Consider the following 14,533-nt stretch of genomic DNA (forward strand, 5'->3'; position numbering starts at 1 on the left):
ATGCCTCCTCTAGGAAGCCTCCCCTGACTCTCAGATGGATTGCGCCCGCTGTCTTCCACCGCTTTTTGCATTCGCCTGCATCAAGGGGTCTGGGGGTCTACAGCCCTCCTCCCCAGTCTGGACTGGCCCAGGCTGGGACAGAAAGCCTCCCCCAGGTGGACCGCGCGGAGGGCGGAAGCGCGGTCCCGGGAGGGGCCAGCGGGCAGAGAAAGGTGGCGCGCGGCCAGCCCCGCCCCTACTTGTGTAAGCCGATCCGCTCGCGCCTAGCGGATAAAAGCGGCCCTGTTCCCCGGAGGTCAGCGAGTTCAGCCCCTTGTTTCTAGCCGCTCATTCTATCCCGACCCAGCTCAGCATGTCGCTCCACTTTGGCTCCCAGGTCTTCAGCTCGCGCTCCGCCGCCTTCCCGGGCCGCGGCACCCAGGTGCGCCTGAGCTCGGTGCGCCCCGGCGGCTTCGGCAGCAGCAGCAGTCTCTATGGCTTGGGCGCCTCTCGGCCTCGAGTGGCCGCACGCTCATCCTACGGGGCCCCCGTGGGCACCGGCATCCGCGCGGTCACCATCAATCAGAGCCTGCTGACCCCGCTGCAGGTGGACATCGACCCCTCCATCCAGCAGGTGCGCCAGGAGGAGCGCGAGCAGATCAAGACCCTCAACAACAAGTTCGCCTCCTTCATCGACAAGGTGAGCTCCCTCACTGCCAGGAGCCAGGCTCCAGGCCCCAGCAGCCGCCCCGCCGTGCCAACGTGAGCCAGGCGCTGGGAGGGCTGGTACTCTCTTTCCTCCGATATCGGGGACTGAACCCTCCCCATGAAACCTGTGGCTGTTTTGCCAACCTCAGCCTCTCTCTTCCGGCAAGCTACCCAAATCATCTGCTTTTTCCCTCCCCGAACGTGTGTCGGGGGCTGTCCTGTGAGCTGGAGTTCTTGCGCTCAGTTTTCGAGTTCCAAACGCCTGGGGCCAGGACTTCTTTCCCTGGGCCCCTTTCTCTGAGAGGGGGCTGTGTGGAGTCGGAGATGGGGTAGGTTGAGAACCCTCTCACCTGTCCTCTCCAGTTATTATCTAGCAGTTGCTGGAAATAAAGGGCTGGAGAGAGGGAGGCTCCCAACCCTGGCTGCCCCACCTACCTGGTCTTCCAACCCTCTATTTGGTGGTGGGAAGTGAGGCTCTTCCTGCCCTTGGAGAGAGCCCATTGGGGGCACTGAGTGCCCCCTGGAAGGGCCATTTAGGAAGTGTTTTTCTCGGTTGTTCAGGTCCCAAAAGAGTGGGGGATGGAGATGGGGGCGCAGACTTGTGGGGGCTGGACCCAGGAACTAAGGGCTAGTTCCCTGGAGCAGGGCCAGGGTCTCCTCCCTGGGCATGGAGCAGGCTCTTCCTCTCCTGCCTTGTGTAACTCTCCGCTTCTCTGTTCCCCATCTCCTCCTCTCCTTCACCCTTCAGACCATACACATCCTTCAGGTTCTGGGGCAGCCTCCACAGAAAGCCCCAGGCCCAGGCTTCCTCCCCCTGCAACTTAGCTGCAGCCCCAGGGTTCTGCTGCCTGAATGGCTGATCTTGAGGAGGCTGGCTTCCCACCACCAGTCATACTGGTGCTTCTTAGGGCTCCTTTTACACTGGCTTGATTATAGCATCCTGTCCTGAGGCCCTGTTGGACAAAGAGGGAAGAGGGGAAGGGAGGATATTGAGAGAGGAAGAGATAAGGTCCCAGCCTAAGGGAGGGGGCCCAAGTCAGGCTCAGGATGAAGATAGGAAGGAGGCAGCCCTTCCGAGTGGAGAAGGCAATGGCACCCCACTCCAGTACTCTTGCCTGGAAAATCCCATGGATGGAGGAGCCTGGTAGGTCCTGGTAGGTCCATGGGGTAGCTAAGAGTCGGATACGACTGAGTGACTTCACTTTCACTTTTCACTTTCATGCATTGGAGAAGGAAATGGCAACCCACTCCAGTGTTCTGGCCTGGAGAATCCCAGGGACAGGGGAGCCTGGTGGGCTGCCATCTATGGGGTCGCACAGAGTCGGACACAACTGAAGTGATTTAGCAGCAGCAGCAGCCCTTCCGAGAGGGTGGTGGAGACCATCACCTGTGGTGTGATGGGGAGCAGAGGAAGGAGGAGACCCTAAAGCGTAAGCACTGGGACATGTCTGTGATCTGAGCCCTGCACACACAGGAGACAGAGAGTCCTGGAGGAGAGGCTTGTTCAGGGTGGGCTTCCTGGAGAAGAGGGCCAAGGACTAGGGGCCCAGCTTGGGGGAAGAGCCAGTGGGAATGCGATTCTGCCACGTGGCTGGAGATCCTCCCAACTGCGCTGAGTGGCACAGTCTGCCCTCCATGAGTTCCCTCCTCCTGCTCCTTCTAGGTGCGGTTTCTGGAGCAGCAGAACAAGCTGCTGGAGACCAAGTGGGCGCTGCTGCAGGAGCAGAAGTCTGCCAAGAGCAACCGCCTCCCGGGCATCTTTGAGGCCCAGATTGCTGGCCTGCGGAAGCAACTAGAGGCCCTGCAGCTGGATGGGGGTCGCCTGGAGGTGGAGCTTCGGAACATGCAGGATGTCGTGGAAGACTTCAAGAATAAGTATGGTCCCCCAGTACAACCTGTGGGGATTCGTGCCCTGGCCAATGTGCCCCTGTCAGCTCACCCCCTCATAATCCTTCTGGGGTCAGAGGTCAGGGGGTGCTGCTGCTCAGTACAATACCTTCCTCAAGGAAAGGAAGGTCTTGATTCACAGGTTCCCTGCCTCTCCTCCCCTTGCTTCTCTTTGTCTCTGGGGGCTGTTTCCAAGTCATTCTGGTCCTTTCTCCCGACTTATTTCCAAAGAACTCTCTCAACCCTTTCCTGATCCACACTGTTCCCTTTGGGAGCCTGACCAGGGCCCAGGAGACAGCAGGGCAAGAAGTGTCCTATGACAGATATGCGTCAGAACTTGTATGACCCTCAGATTATTCTAGAACAACTCCATTTTGTTCTTGTGAGGATTAGAATCCAGCAAGTTGCAGGGACTTGATTGAGGTTGCAGAGTAGATCATTGGGAGTGCTGGGTCTTACTTTGGGTCCCCTGACTCCCGAGAGGAGACATACATGGAGCCAACTTGAGGAGGAAAGAAGCAGAGAGGATGATCACTGTGAGCGGTGGGCGAGGTTGCAGAGGCTGGGGTGGGGGTGGGGATGGGGGCTTCTGGCCAGAGCAGGAACCGGAAAGGAGGCTATGAGGAGGGGCAGGGAGTGTGGAGGCTGGTTTTGAGGGCAGGCCTTTGAGGTGCCCGCTGTTCTCACTGAATAGAAACCAAAACCAGAGGCTGAGTGGGCATCCCTGCCCTGTGGGCACAGGGTGGGGGGTGGGTAATGAGTGAATTCTGTGCTCTGCCTAGGGGTGTATGACTAAGCGAGCAGGGTCACTTCCTCTGACTGGAGGTAGAACAAACAAAGGCCTCAGAAGGGAGTGTCCCTTCCCCCCTCCCCCAACTTCCCTAGGGCAACAGTCAACAGGATTAATCTCACAGCAGGTGGAACCAGACAGGTGCAGGGCAGGGGAGGCCCAGGACAGCCTGTGAGCCCCTGTTGTCCAGGCCTCCCCTGCCCTGCATGTGTTCACACATGCTCCCCCCCAGCCAAAGCCCCAGAGCACTTTCCTGGGGCCCCAGGCTGAGCTCTGGGCCAGGCTGAAGGAGGAGCTGGAAGGGAATGTGCAGAAGGGTCCTGATGCAGCTGCCCAGGGAGCCCTCGTCTGTGTGCCCTCTGGGCCCAGTGGCACAGCAGGAATGGACAGACAGCCTTGTAGATATTTTTCTAACTATTCTAGAGGCTGGGGTAGGGGGAGTGGACTTTGGGGGTCTGGGCTCCTGGAGGGCCTCTGCCTGTCTGAGCATCCTGCTCCCCACTGAAATTGCCCCACATTGCTCCTGTTGTTCTCCAGAAGCTTGTGTGCACTGCTGAGTTTCAGTTTCCGACACCTATTTTGAATCCTCCAGTAAACACTGGGTCAAGCCCAGCTGCCCTCTTGCTCTGTGCCCGGCTTTGCTGGTGTCCTTCTACGGGCAAGGGGTTGGCTCCTTGAGAGAAAGAAAGATGGGAGGGGAGCTGTAAGAGTAGGGATGGGGGCTCCCCACCTACTTGGGACCTGGTTCTTCCGGAATCCACAAGGTTCCTCCTCTTCAGGCCCCTTCTTCACCCTCAGCCAATGGGATTAAGCAGGTTAAGCTCAAGCGTCAGATGACCAGGCTTCAAGTCTGGGCTTTGCACTTAGCAGCTTGATGACTGCACAGAGTACTTTGCCTCTCAGCACCTCTATTCCTCTTCCTGTGAGTCACAGCACCATTGTTAACAGGATTGTTGTGGACATTAAATTAGCGAATGCGCAGGAAGCACATAACGGGGCAGGGCCATATGAAGCGGTCCCTAAGCATGGCTGTTCTCTGCCGTCTCACTCCCAGGATACGCAGCCTCTGTCCTTTAATTCACATACGTTCCCTGCTCCCCCACCCCCACCCCCTGCCAAGACTCAAAGTCCTAGGAATAGCCATATGGACGAGTCAGGGACACTTTGCGTCATAAGTGAAAGTGAAAGTCGCTCAGTCGTGTCTGACTCTTTGCCACCCCATGGACTATACAGTCCATGGAATTCTCCAGGCCAGAACACTGGAGTGGGTAGCCGTTCCCTTCTCCAGGGGATCTTCCCAACCCGATTGAACCCAGGTCTCCCACATTGCAGGTGGATTCTTTACCAGCTAAGCCACCAGGGAAGCCCAAGAATACGGGAATGGGTAGTCTGTCCCTTCTCCACTGGATCTTCCTGACCCAGGAATCGAACCAGGGTCTCCTGCATTGCGGAGATTCTTTACCAACTGAGCTACTGTGTCATTAAGGAGGGAGTGAAGGTGATGCACGGCAGACCTTCACACTTGGATATGAGGAGATGGAGGCAGAGTTGCACCAACACCATGCTTCTCTTCTTTGCTGCAGGTATGAAGATGAAATTAACCGTCGCACAGCTGCTGAGAATGAGTTTGTGGTGTTGAAGAAGGTGAGGGGGCAGACAGGGAGGGTAGAGGACACTGTAGAAACAGGGGCCAGGGGACCACATGCCTCTCACCAAAGCAACCAATAGGAACCTGGGTCATAGTCTGGCTGGGTCTATAAGAGGGAAATGATGGGCTTGGAGAAGGAAAGATCTGAAAGCCAGGCCCTTCATAAGGCTATATTGTGTGCATGTATGTGTGTGTGCATGTGTGTGGTGTGTGTGTGTGTCTGGCAAGTCAGTAGACTTGTTTCTGGGCTTGGAAAGGTTAGAATTAAGACTACAAGTTGGAGGTTAGAGAGGGCAATTTCAACCCCACAATAAATAAGTGTTCTATCAGTTAAAACATTCAGTTACAGATGAGGGTGGCACATGGCAGGCCTGAAATATTGAATGGATGGGCTGCCTTGAGGCAGAGTGAGCCTTCCCATACCTGGAGGTGTGCAAGTTGAGTTTGGAAGGCCTTAGGAATAAGGGCTTGACTTAAGACTATGATTTAAAGTACACATACTCAGTGTCCCAGGCCCATCCACAGAAATGTAACCTGCCCTGGAGTGCTGGGCCCTTGGAAATTCAGGGATGAGTGGAAGTGAGCGCTCCCCACAGGAGCTAACCCACAGCAGAGGATGGGGCCCAGACATCATCTGGACTTGTGGAGTTATCTGTGGCCTGCCTGCTTCAGTATCACCCAAGTTGCCAGTTACACATTTGGGCTGGAGATTTCTCATCTCTGGATGTGGTATCCTGGAGTCTGCATGATTTCATGCTCTCCTATTTGAAGCTGAGGCTCCTGGAGTTGTAGTGATTTGTTCAAGGTGACATAGCCTCTAGTGGGCAGAGCCGGGGGTGTGTCTAAACAAGCCTTTAGAAACTGGTGAAGCACTAGGTTTGGGGCTTCAGAATGCTCTGGGCTGTCAGTGCTGAGAAGGCACTTCCAGTCCTGGGGATGAGTGGAGACAATGTCCATCTCAAAGCCTGGGCGGGTCCACTGGAGGGAACTTTCCGCTGTGGATGTGTCAGGCAGCATGGAGCTGCTGTATGTTTCTTGGTAGGGCAATGGGGTTTGGTCCTGGGGTTGGACAGTACTGGCTGCCAAATATTTACAGTACTGAGAACACGCTATCTATCTACCCCTTCTTGCCACCACCCCTCCCAGGATGTGGATGTTGCCTACATGAACAAGGTGGAGTTGGAGGCCAAGGTGGATACCCTGAATGATGAGATCAACTTCCTCAGGACCCTCTATGAGCAGGTGAAGACCTCAGGGGTGGGAAATATGCCATATTCTACATGTCCTAGCCAGGGGGCCATCTGGTCTACCCTCTGCCTCTGGGTCAGTCTGGGTGTGTGTTGGGGAGATGTAGGGGAGATGACCCTGCTCTTTACTTTTTCTAGATTCAGGAATCTGTGGTGGGTGAGGAGCTCAGAAATAGCTGAGGCAGTGCAGCAGGAGGGTGAGGAAGGGGGGTTAGGGGGTGTGTCAGTCAAAATTGGCCTTCTAGAGACATGGGATGACCATTTGTAAGGAAGGGAGGTTGAGAGGGGCTGGAAGAAACCAGGAGGATGTTGAGGGATCTGGGCTGTGACAGGGTTCATGGGTGTGCTGGGTGGGCTGGCAGGGGAGCCAGGTCAGGAGAGATTGGAGTGCCTGAGGGTTTACGCCCACCACCCAGCCTCTCTCTCTGCCTACCCCTCCCATCTCCTTTCCTGCCCTGCCCTGAGCTTCCAGATCCTTTCCCTGAAGGGGGTTAAAAAGCACTTAATCCCATTAGTGTGAGGCTCTGGCCTTAGGCAGAAGATAGTATGGCTGATCATCAGGCTGGTCTGGGACATAGTTACACAAGAGGCTAGTTACACAAGTAAGTTGAGTTTGGAAGGCCTTAGGAATAAGGGCTTACTTATTCCTACTTCTTACTTCTTCAGTTCTTACTTCTTACTTCAGTTCTTACTTCTCTTACTTCTTACTTCTTCAGTCTCGTTTTTACATGAACATCCAGCTTCCATTTGCATCTCTGAGAGAATTTCCACGTGTGTTAATTTTGGGGGCTGGATCCTTGAAGCTGATTTTGGGCCCTCCTAGTCTCATTGTGGGCCTTTATATGTCTATCACATGTTATATATGTGTGTGTGTATGTATATACATGTATATGGAATTATTTTCCTCTTGTTATGAAATACATACTCACTGCAAAAAATCTAGAAAATTAAGTAAAGCATAAAATTGAAAACAAGCTTCCTATACCGTCTCTTATCATCTTGATAGCTACCTTTTCAGGCTCTTTCTGTATATATATATATATATATATATATACACACACACATAAAGATACAGAAATATACACATTTAATAAAGTAGAATCATACCTTTTTTACATAACTGTATATCATGGATGTAGTTCCCTGTCCATAAATATGGCTGTATCATCAGTGTTAAAGACTGCAGAGTGTTCCATCCATACTAGGGTGGAATATGACTTTTTTTACCCACGCCCTAGTGATCCTCTTCATAATAGAGCTCAACCTGCACAGCAACTCACAGCCAGGAGCCACCGACGTTCAGCACACTCTGCTTTTCCTCTGTGCTCCCACCAGACTCTTAGATTTGACAAGCTGCTGATGGGCTCCTCCGGGAGCCAGGGCTGGCGGAGCCATTTAGTAGGTGCTGGGTCTGTTGTGCCCTCTGGCTGCCTGGTGACTCGCTCCCACTCTGGCCTCTTCTCCTTTTATCTTTCCCTAGTGCAAGGGATCCCAGTGTGGGCGTGGGGACAGGAATGTGTCACCCAAGCCCTGATGCCCTGTCTGGTCCCTACAGGAGCTGAAAGAGCTGCAGTCTGAGGTCTCAGACACATCCGTGGTCCTGTCCATGGACAACAGCCGCTCCCTGGACTTGGACAGCATCATTGCTGAAGTCAAGGCCCAGTATGAGGAGATCGCCAACCGCAGCCGGGCGGAGGCCGAGGCCTGTTACCAGACCAAGGTGTGTGCTCACTGGAGCCATTATTTTCTCTTCCTGGCAGGGTCCTGGGTGGTGGCTTCCCTTACTCCTCACCCTGTCTCGAGCCTTTGGGGCCTGTGTCTCACTGTGCTGACAGGCACCAGGGATTAAGTCTGTGGGGGTCTCCAGTGTCCTGGGAAGAAGAGGAAGAGAAGGCCAAGCCCCTGCCCAGGGAGAGATTCCAGCCTGATGTAGGCGGCAAGGCAGAGGAAATGGACATGGAGTAATAATTATTATAGCTGAAATTTGGCGAGTAAGCACAGTGCTAGGCAACATTTCAAATGTTTTACCTGTATTGACTCATATAACCCACAGAACAGCCCGTTAGGTAGGCAATATTATCCCTTTTTCACAGGTGGGGAAACTGAGGCATGGAGAGGTTAAGTGATTTTTCTAGCTCCACACAGGTAGTGAATGGAAGAGCAGAGACCAGATTCTGGATCCAAGGGCTCCAGATTAGGTTTAATCATTATATGCACTGGGCAAGGGCAGGGCAGCTGACAGGCAGGAGCTGAGGGAATGGGCTGGGGTGGGGTGGGGGATGCTGGGGTAACTGAGGGAAGGAGCCTGAGGGTTTAAAAGTGGCATAGAGTGATGTCTCTGCAGATATAGGGGGTCATCCATGGTGCGTGTGAGAACACAGGTATGTCAGTAAGGACTTGCTGTGTGACTCTCAGGCAGTCCCTTCCACTCTCTGGGACTCATTCTCTTCATCTGTGAGATGGATGATGCTGATGAAGGGGTTAACAGGTGAGGATCTCAGACTTCTGTGGTTCTCCAGCGTTAGGACATGATGGAAACAGGAAGAGGACTGGTATCAGTGGGGACGGGTCCAGGGAGCCATCGTTGTCCTCCCTGTCCTGGCTGGGAGGAAGCTGAACCCCACCCCACCCCATTGTCCAGGAGTCTGGCCTCTGGCATCGGGCAAAGTTTGCTGGGAGTCAGACTATCCCTCCCTGGCACGATAAGCTGGGAGGCCTTGTCACTCAGAACCTGGGGCCTTCTTTGGGTGGGGAGAAGACGAGCCCCCTGTAATCATAGCCCACCCCTGCCATACCCTTCTGTGTGGTCCCTCCAGTTTGAGACCCTCCAGGCCCAGGCTGGGAAGCACGGGGACGACCTCCGGAATACCCGGAATGAGATTGCGGACATGAACCGGGCTGTCCAGAGGCTGCAGGCCGAGATCGACAGCGTCAAGAACCAGGTGGGCACCAGTGCTTGTCCTTGGGGCAGGTGAAGGGCAGCCAGCTGGGACCATGCTCAGGATGAGAAGCAGGAGGCAGGGGCATCAGTCCTGCCCCTGCTGCCCTGGGGATGAGGCTGGGGCAGCTCTAGCCTCTCAGACCCTCCAGGATGAAATGTTCTTGACCAGGTGCTGGTTTGGCCAAAGGGAGACCAGGAGTCCTAGCAGGGCACAGAGCTCATGGAGGGAGCCTCAGGCTGCTGGCCAGATGAGAACCACCATTCATTATCACATTGGTCCTGAGCCCTCTTCTTGCACCTAGCTCTGGGTGCAATGTCTACCTGGGATAGGGGCCACGGGGTCTGGGGCCAACTTGCTGTGACTCCCGAGACCCCGCCACATCCGCTGACCTCACTCCCCACCGCTCCCTCTCTGGCCGTGCTCTTGCTGCTTGCTGGAGATGATGTTTGCCAAGCATCTTCATGCTTCAGGGCCTTTGCACTCAGTGTTCCCTCCACCTGGAATGTGGTTCTCCCAGCTCTGCACATCGTGCCCCTTTCTCATCATCTTTTGTTGAGGACAAAAGACCTCTTCTCAGAGATGGCTTCCTCAGCCACCTAGCCACTCTCTTAGCAGTCTGTGGGAAGATCCCTGAAACACTTAACACTCTGGAATGTTCTGTCTTATACTGGACTGGGTAGCTATTCTCTTCTTCAGCAGATCTTCCTGACCCAGGAATCAAACCCGGGTCTCCCACATTGCAGGCAGAGTCTTTCTGTCTGAGCCACTAGGGAAGTCCATTGACTTACTAGGTAAGTCTTATTAATTAAGTGTAAGTAAATATTGTCCCCCACCTCCACTGGGATATTAAAAATGCCATAGTAGCTGGGCCCCTCTTCCATCTGGTTCACTGCTCCTCCCTTCCCAGCATAGTAGGGCACAGGTCTCAGATGACAGACTGATGGGAGGAGATCCTGTGAAGCTGGGGCGGGGGGCACTGATGAGAAAGGGTCCCCTAAGATCTGATGAAGGCATGGAAGTAGGGGAGGAGGCTAAGCTTCAGCAGGCATCTGCAGTGGGAAGGGAAAGAAGCTGATGGTTGACAGCTGGGGGATGGGATGTGAGGGTGATCTACCCAGAAATGTCCTCCTCTTGGAGCCCTGCAGGCCTGTTTACACGTGGGCGAGAATGGAGGCTTCCTCCTGGCACAGAATCGGAGCCATGAGTCACTGGTGCAGTGAGCCAGCATCCAGGCCAGGAGGGGAGGCACAGAGTAACGAATGGCAGTTTCCCGAACCCCACAGCTTCTCCTATATCCGGTTCTCCTCTCACACAGCAGGGCAGGCTCAGGCCCAGAAGCTGTGGCTCAGAGGCAGTGGAATGACCCTGCCAAGGGGGCACCAATGTGACGGGGATGATGCTCACCGGTGGATGGGGGCAAGGATGTCAGCCAGCCTTCAGGGCAGGACTGGGAGGATCAGGCAGAGAGGCAGAGTGCATGTGCTGAGGAGAGAGGATCTGAGGGCAGAAGGTGGTTGTGAAAATGAAGGAGGAGGAGCCCTGGGCTAGGGGATGGGATGGTGGCCCTTGGAAATGAATAAGGGGCGGCTCAGGCTTCTTAGGTGGTGCAACAGTAAAGAGTCCACTTGTCAAGGTAGGAGATGCAGGTTCCATCCCTGGGTTGGGAAGATCCCCTGGAGAAGGAAATGGCAACCCACTCCAGTATTCTTGCCTGGAGAATCCCATGGACAGAGGAGCCTGGCAGGCTACAGTCCATGGGGTTGCAAAAAGTCAGACACGCCTGAGCGCGCGCACACACACACACACACAAAACATTATGTAGGCTCCTCTAGTGGGGGATGGGCCACAAGAGAGGGAACACTAGGCCAGGCAGGAAGTGACAGCTGTTGTTCAGGTCCCTCTGAATCACACCACCCCTACCTGCACCTGGGGGGCTGTTGACTTGGAATCTAGGGGTTCCAGGAAGCATTTCTGTGCTCCAAGTCTCCCTGTTCTGGGCCTGTTGCAAAATGGCTCCTGTTTTCAAGGTACCTGAAAGGTGCCTGGTCATCTGCCTGAAATTTGAGTACTACACTAGAATCCCATGGCCTTGGAAATCCTCCAGCTAGGGGTCGGGCATGTGAGCATTTGTAAATCATAATCGCATTTACTCATAATAGCGTTTATTAAGTGCTTACTGAATACTAGACACTGTGCCAAGGACTTGTATATTATTTCATTTCATTACTTGAGCTATTCCCATCTATATTTATATACCGTGATTACTGTTATTTTAGAAAAGAGGAGACTTTTGGCTTAGAAGGGCTGATTCATACAAGATCACATGGCTTGTAAGAGGTAGAGCCAGAACTGAAAGCTAGGCATTGGGTATCAAAGCCCATGTTTTTAAAAATTAATTACTGGCTGTGCTGGGTCTTAGTTGCTGCACGCAAGCTTTCTCTAGTTGTGACAAGCGAGGGCTACTCTCTAGTGGTGATGGACAGGCTTCTCACTGCTGTGGCTTCTCTTGCTGCAGAGCACAGGCTCTAGAGCGCACGGGTTCAGTAGCTGTGGCACACTGGCTTAGTTGCCCCTTGGTGTGTGGGATCGTCCCAGATCAGGGAGGGAGCCTGTGTCCTCTGCACTGGCAGGTGGATTCTTAACCACTGGACCACCTGGGAAGTCCCTCAAAGCCCATGTTTTAAACCCTTGGGATTCCCTGGTGCTTGGGGAAGGAGGCTGGTGCCAGTGAAGCCACAGTAAGCAAGTTGCCCAGGCACTCACCGCAGGATGGGGATGCAGGAAGGCAGTGACTGATGAGGCCTGCGACCCCGGTTCAGAGCCCCGCTACTCCCCACAGCGCTCCAAGTTGGAAGCCGCCATTGCCGATGCTGAACAGCGTGGGGAACTGGCTGTCAAGGATGCACGGGCCAAGCAGGAGGATCTGGAGGCCGCCCTGCAGAAGGCCAAGCAGGACATGACCCGGCAGCTGCGGGAGTACCAGGAGCTCATGAACGTCAAGCTGGCCCTGGACATCGAGATCGCCACCTACCGCAAGCTGCTGGAGGGCGAGGAGAGCCGGTGAGGACGTACAAGCTGGCTCAGTGGGGCTTGCAGCTTGACACCCATCCACCTGCAAGCATTTCCTGTATCTCTCCTTTTGCAGGGCGCTGAGGATGGGAAGTGCAGGGAGGGTACAGATAATGCTTGCTTCTTTGCCCTTGATGGCTTTCTGGAGGGAAGACCTTGTGGTATAAGCTCAGTGGGAAAGTTGATAACAGCATTTTTGTGTGTTAACAAGGTCATCTTATTTGATTCTCAGAACACATCAGGTAAGCAAGACAGGTATTATTGACTTCCGAGTGTACAGAGGGGAAACTGGTTAGTTTTATTAACTGAGGGACAGAGCCAGTATGCAATTGAGCTCTGCTGAGTCCTGGTCCAGCCATCTTCCTTGGCAACAGTCTGCTTCTCACTACATAATTGAGGGCTAAGTCATGGGGTGTTGACTGAGCATGGTGAGGAGGTAAATTTCCCCTGTCCCCAGAGATATTTGCATGCTTACCTGCAGCCTGCGATGAAGCTGGGCTGGGTTAGTCTTACAGGAAATTCTTCACAAAAGACTCAAAACCTATGTCCGTAAAGTTGGGGTCTTCATTCATACCTTGATGGCTTGATTGACTCATTTTGTCAACAGATAAGGGGCCTGGAAGATTCCTAGTGTCTGCCTCTCTTGCCCCTGCCCTTTGCTCTATCCCCTTCCAGGACTTGGGGCTGCTGAGGTCAGCTGGGCTTCCTTCACTTGCTCCACTAAATTGAGGCCTTCTCTTCTCCCTGCAGTGTAAATTCATCCTCACGGCCAAGGGCTTGGTGACAATGGGGCTATGAGTCACAGAACAAACATACCTGTCTGGGATAGATGTTTAATTTCCAGTACAAGACCTGTTTCAGCTCCCCAGGCTGCTTAAAGCCACCGCTGCCTCCTCCTTCCCCTCGCAGTTCCCACTGTAGCTGAATTCACTCAGTCAACACTTAACACTTCATTAACCATTTCAACCCATATTAAGTAAATAGCATGTGCCAGACCTCATGCTGGTGACTGGAGATGCAGGAATCAATAAGCCACAGCCTTCTTTGAGGATTTTATGATCTGGTTAAGGGAGGCAGCCATCTACATAAACAATAAGAGCAGCTACCATTTATAGAATCTTGTGTGCCCAGGGCTTTAGGTAAGTTATGAGTTTAACCCTCACAAACAACCTTGTGAGGTTGGGACAGGTTAAGACTGCATTTACAAGTGAGGAAATGGAGGCTCTGAGACATTCCCAAGATTGTTGTAGCCAGAAATGAAAGGCTGCAGGAAGGCTGGATGTGTGGGGACACAGGAATGAACATGAGTCCTGCTTGCGGCCTGGATGGAGGGGTGCAGGAGTGCCTCCTCTAGTGCTGAGGATAGAGCAGCCCTCACAGGTCTCTCCTCTGCCCCCAGGTTGACCGGAGATGGAGTGGGAGCCGTGAACATCTGTAAGTCCTTGGCTGCGGCCCATCACCTGTGCTGTCCAGACTAGGCTGGGTCTATTAGATGGCACATTGGCCTGAAGACCTGGCCTCATGGAGGCCCGGCACCTCCTTCCCTTAAACAGCTTTCAGCAGGTGCCTGGAGATTCCATCCAGACAGGCTCAACAGCCCAGCAAAGCCATGCATGAGGGCAGGGTGGGGCTGGGGCAGTGTGGAGCAGCCCTCACCTCTGTCTGAGGCTACTTCTGGGTTGGCTCCTGGCTGTTGGTGGGGGAAGGGTAGTGGGTAGAGGGAGGGAAACAGGCAGCTATGGCAGGAGGCTGGGGGCGCAGGTAGTGGGCCTCACACTGATGGAGACCTCTTCTCTTCTCTCTCAGCTGTGGTCAGTTCCACGGGTGGCTCTGGTAGCCTGCTGACCTTTGGGGGGACCATGGGCAACAACGCCCTGAGATTCTCCAGCGGTGGAGGGCCTGGGACCCTCAAGGCCTACTCCATGAGGACCACATCCGCCACAAGCAGGAGCCCCCGCAAATGAGCCCTGGGTGTGGGGAGATACATACCCCCTCCTCCCATAGTCACAAGGAGACCCCCAACCCTGGTCCCACCCTCATCCCAAGAACTGCAAGACAGTTTGAAAAAAGATATCAGAATAGCTTCCAATAAAGCAGCTGCTTTCTGAGGCCTGGATGAGCCCCTGCCTGGCACCTGGTATCCTGGCTTCATTAGGCCCGGAGGGGAAGGTGAGGCAAGGGAGGGGCTCTAGAGAGCACTGGGAGAGCACACTGGTGACGTGGGGTGCTGCTGAACGGAAACTGGCTCTTAGTTAGAGTGAGG

General features: G+C 54.1%; 1 protein-coding gene across 1 annotated transcript; it reads left to right on the plus strand.

The window, feature by feature from the left end:
- Positions 1-242: 242 nt before the first annotated feature.
- LOC113893166 (keratin, type II cytoskeletal 7) lies at positions 243-14,403 on the plus strand. Its single transcript, XM_027542940.1, has 9 exons — positions 243-679; positions 2,351-2,562; positions 4,948-5,008; positions 6,159-6,254; positions 7,815-7,979; positions 9,076-9,201; positions 12,041-12,261; positions 13,670-13,704; positions 14,077-14,403. The coding sequence occupies exons 1-9, from the start codon at positions 353-355 to the stop codon at positions 14,232-14,234; spliced, it is 1,401 nt and encodes a 466-aa protein (XP_027398741.1). The 5' UTR covers positions 243-352; the 3' UTR covers positions 14,235-14,403.
- Positions 14,404-14,533: the final 130 nt, after the last annotated feature.

The sequence above is a fragment of the Bos indicus x Bos taurus genome, chromosome 5, assembly GCF_003369695.1.
Source record: "Bos indicus x Bos taurus breed Angus x Brahman F1 hybrid chromosome 5, Bos_hybrid_MaternalHap_v2.0, whole genome shotgun sequence".
NCBI lineage: Eukaryota > Metazoa > Chordata > Mammalia > Artiodactyla > Bovidae > Bos > Bos indicus x Bos taurus.

What these genes read in the sequence shown, in the direction of transcription:
- LOC113893166 (XM_027542940.1), top strand. Translation starts at nt 353, where the DNA reads ATGTCGCTCCACTTTGGCTCCCAGGTCTTCAGCTCGCGCTCCGCCGCC. An exon ending in AGGCCTGTTACCAGACCAAG is followed by an intron (nt 7,980 to 9,075) that starts GTGTGTGCTCAC and finishes TGGTCCCTCCAG; the next exon opens with TTTGAGACCCTCCAGGCCCA. An exon ending in TCGACAGCGTCAAGAACCAG is followed by an intron (nt 9,202 to 12,040) that starts GTGGGCACCAGT and finishes TACTCCCCACAG; the next exon opens with CGCTCCAAGTTGGAAGCCGC.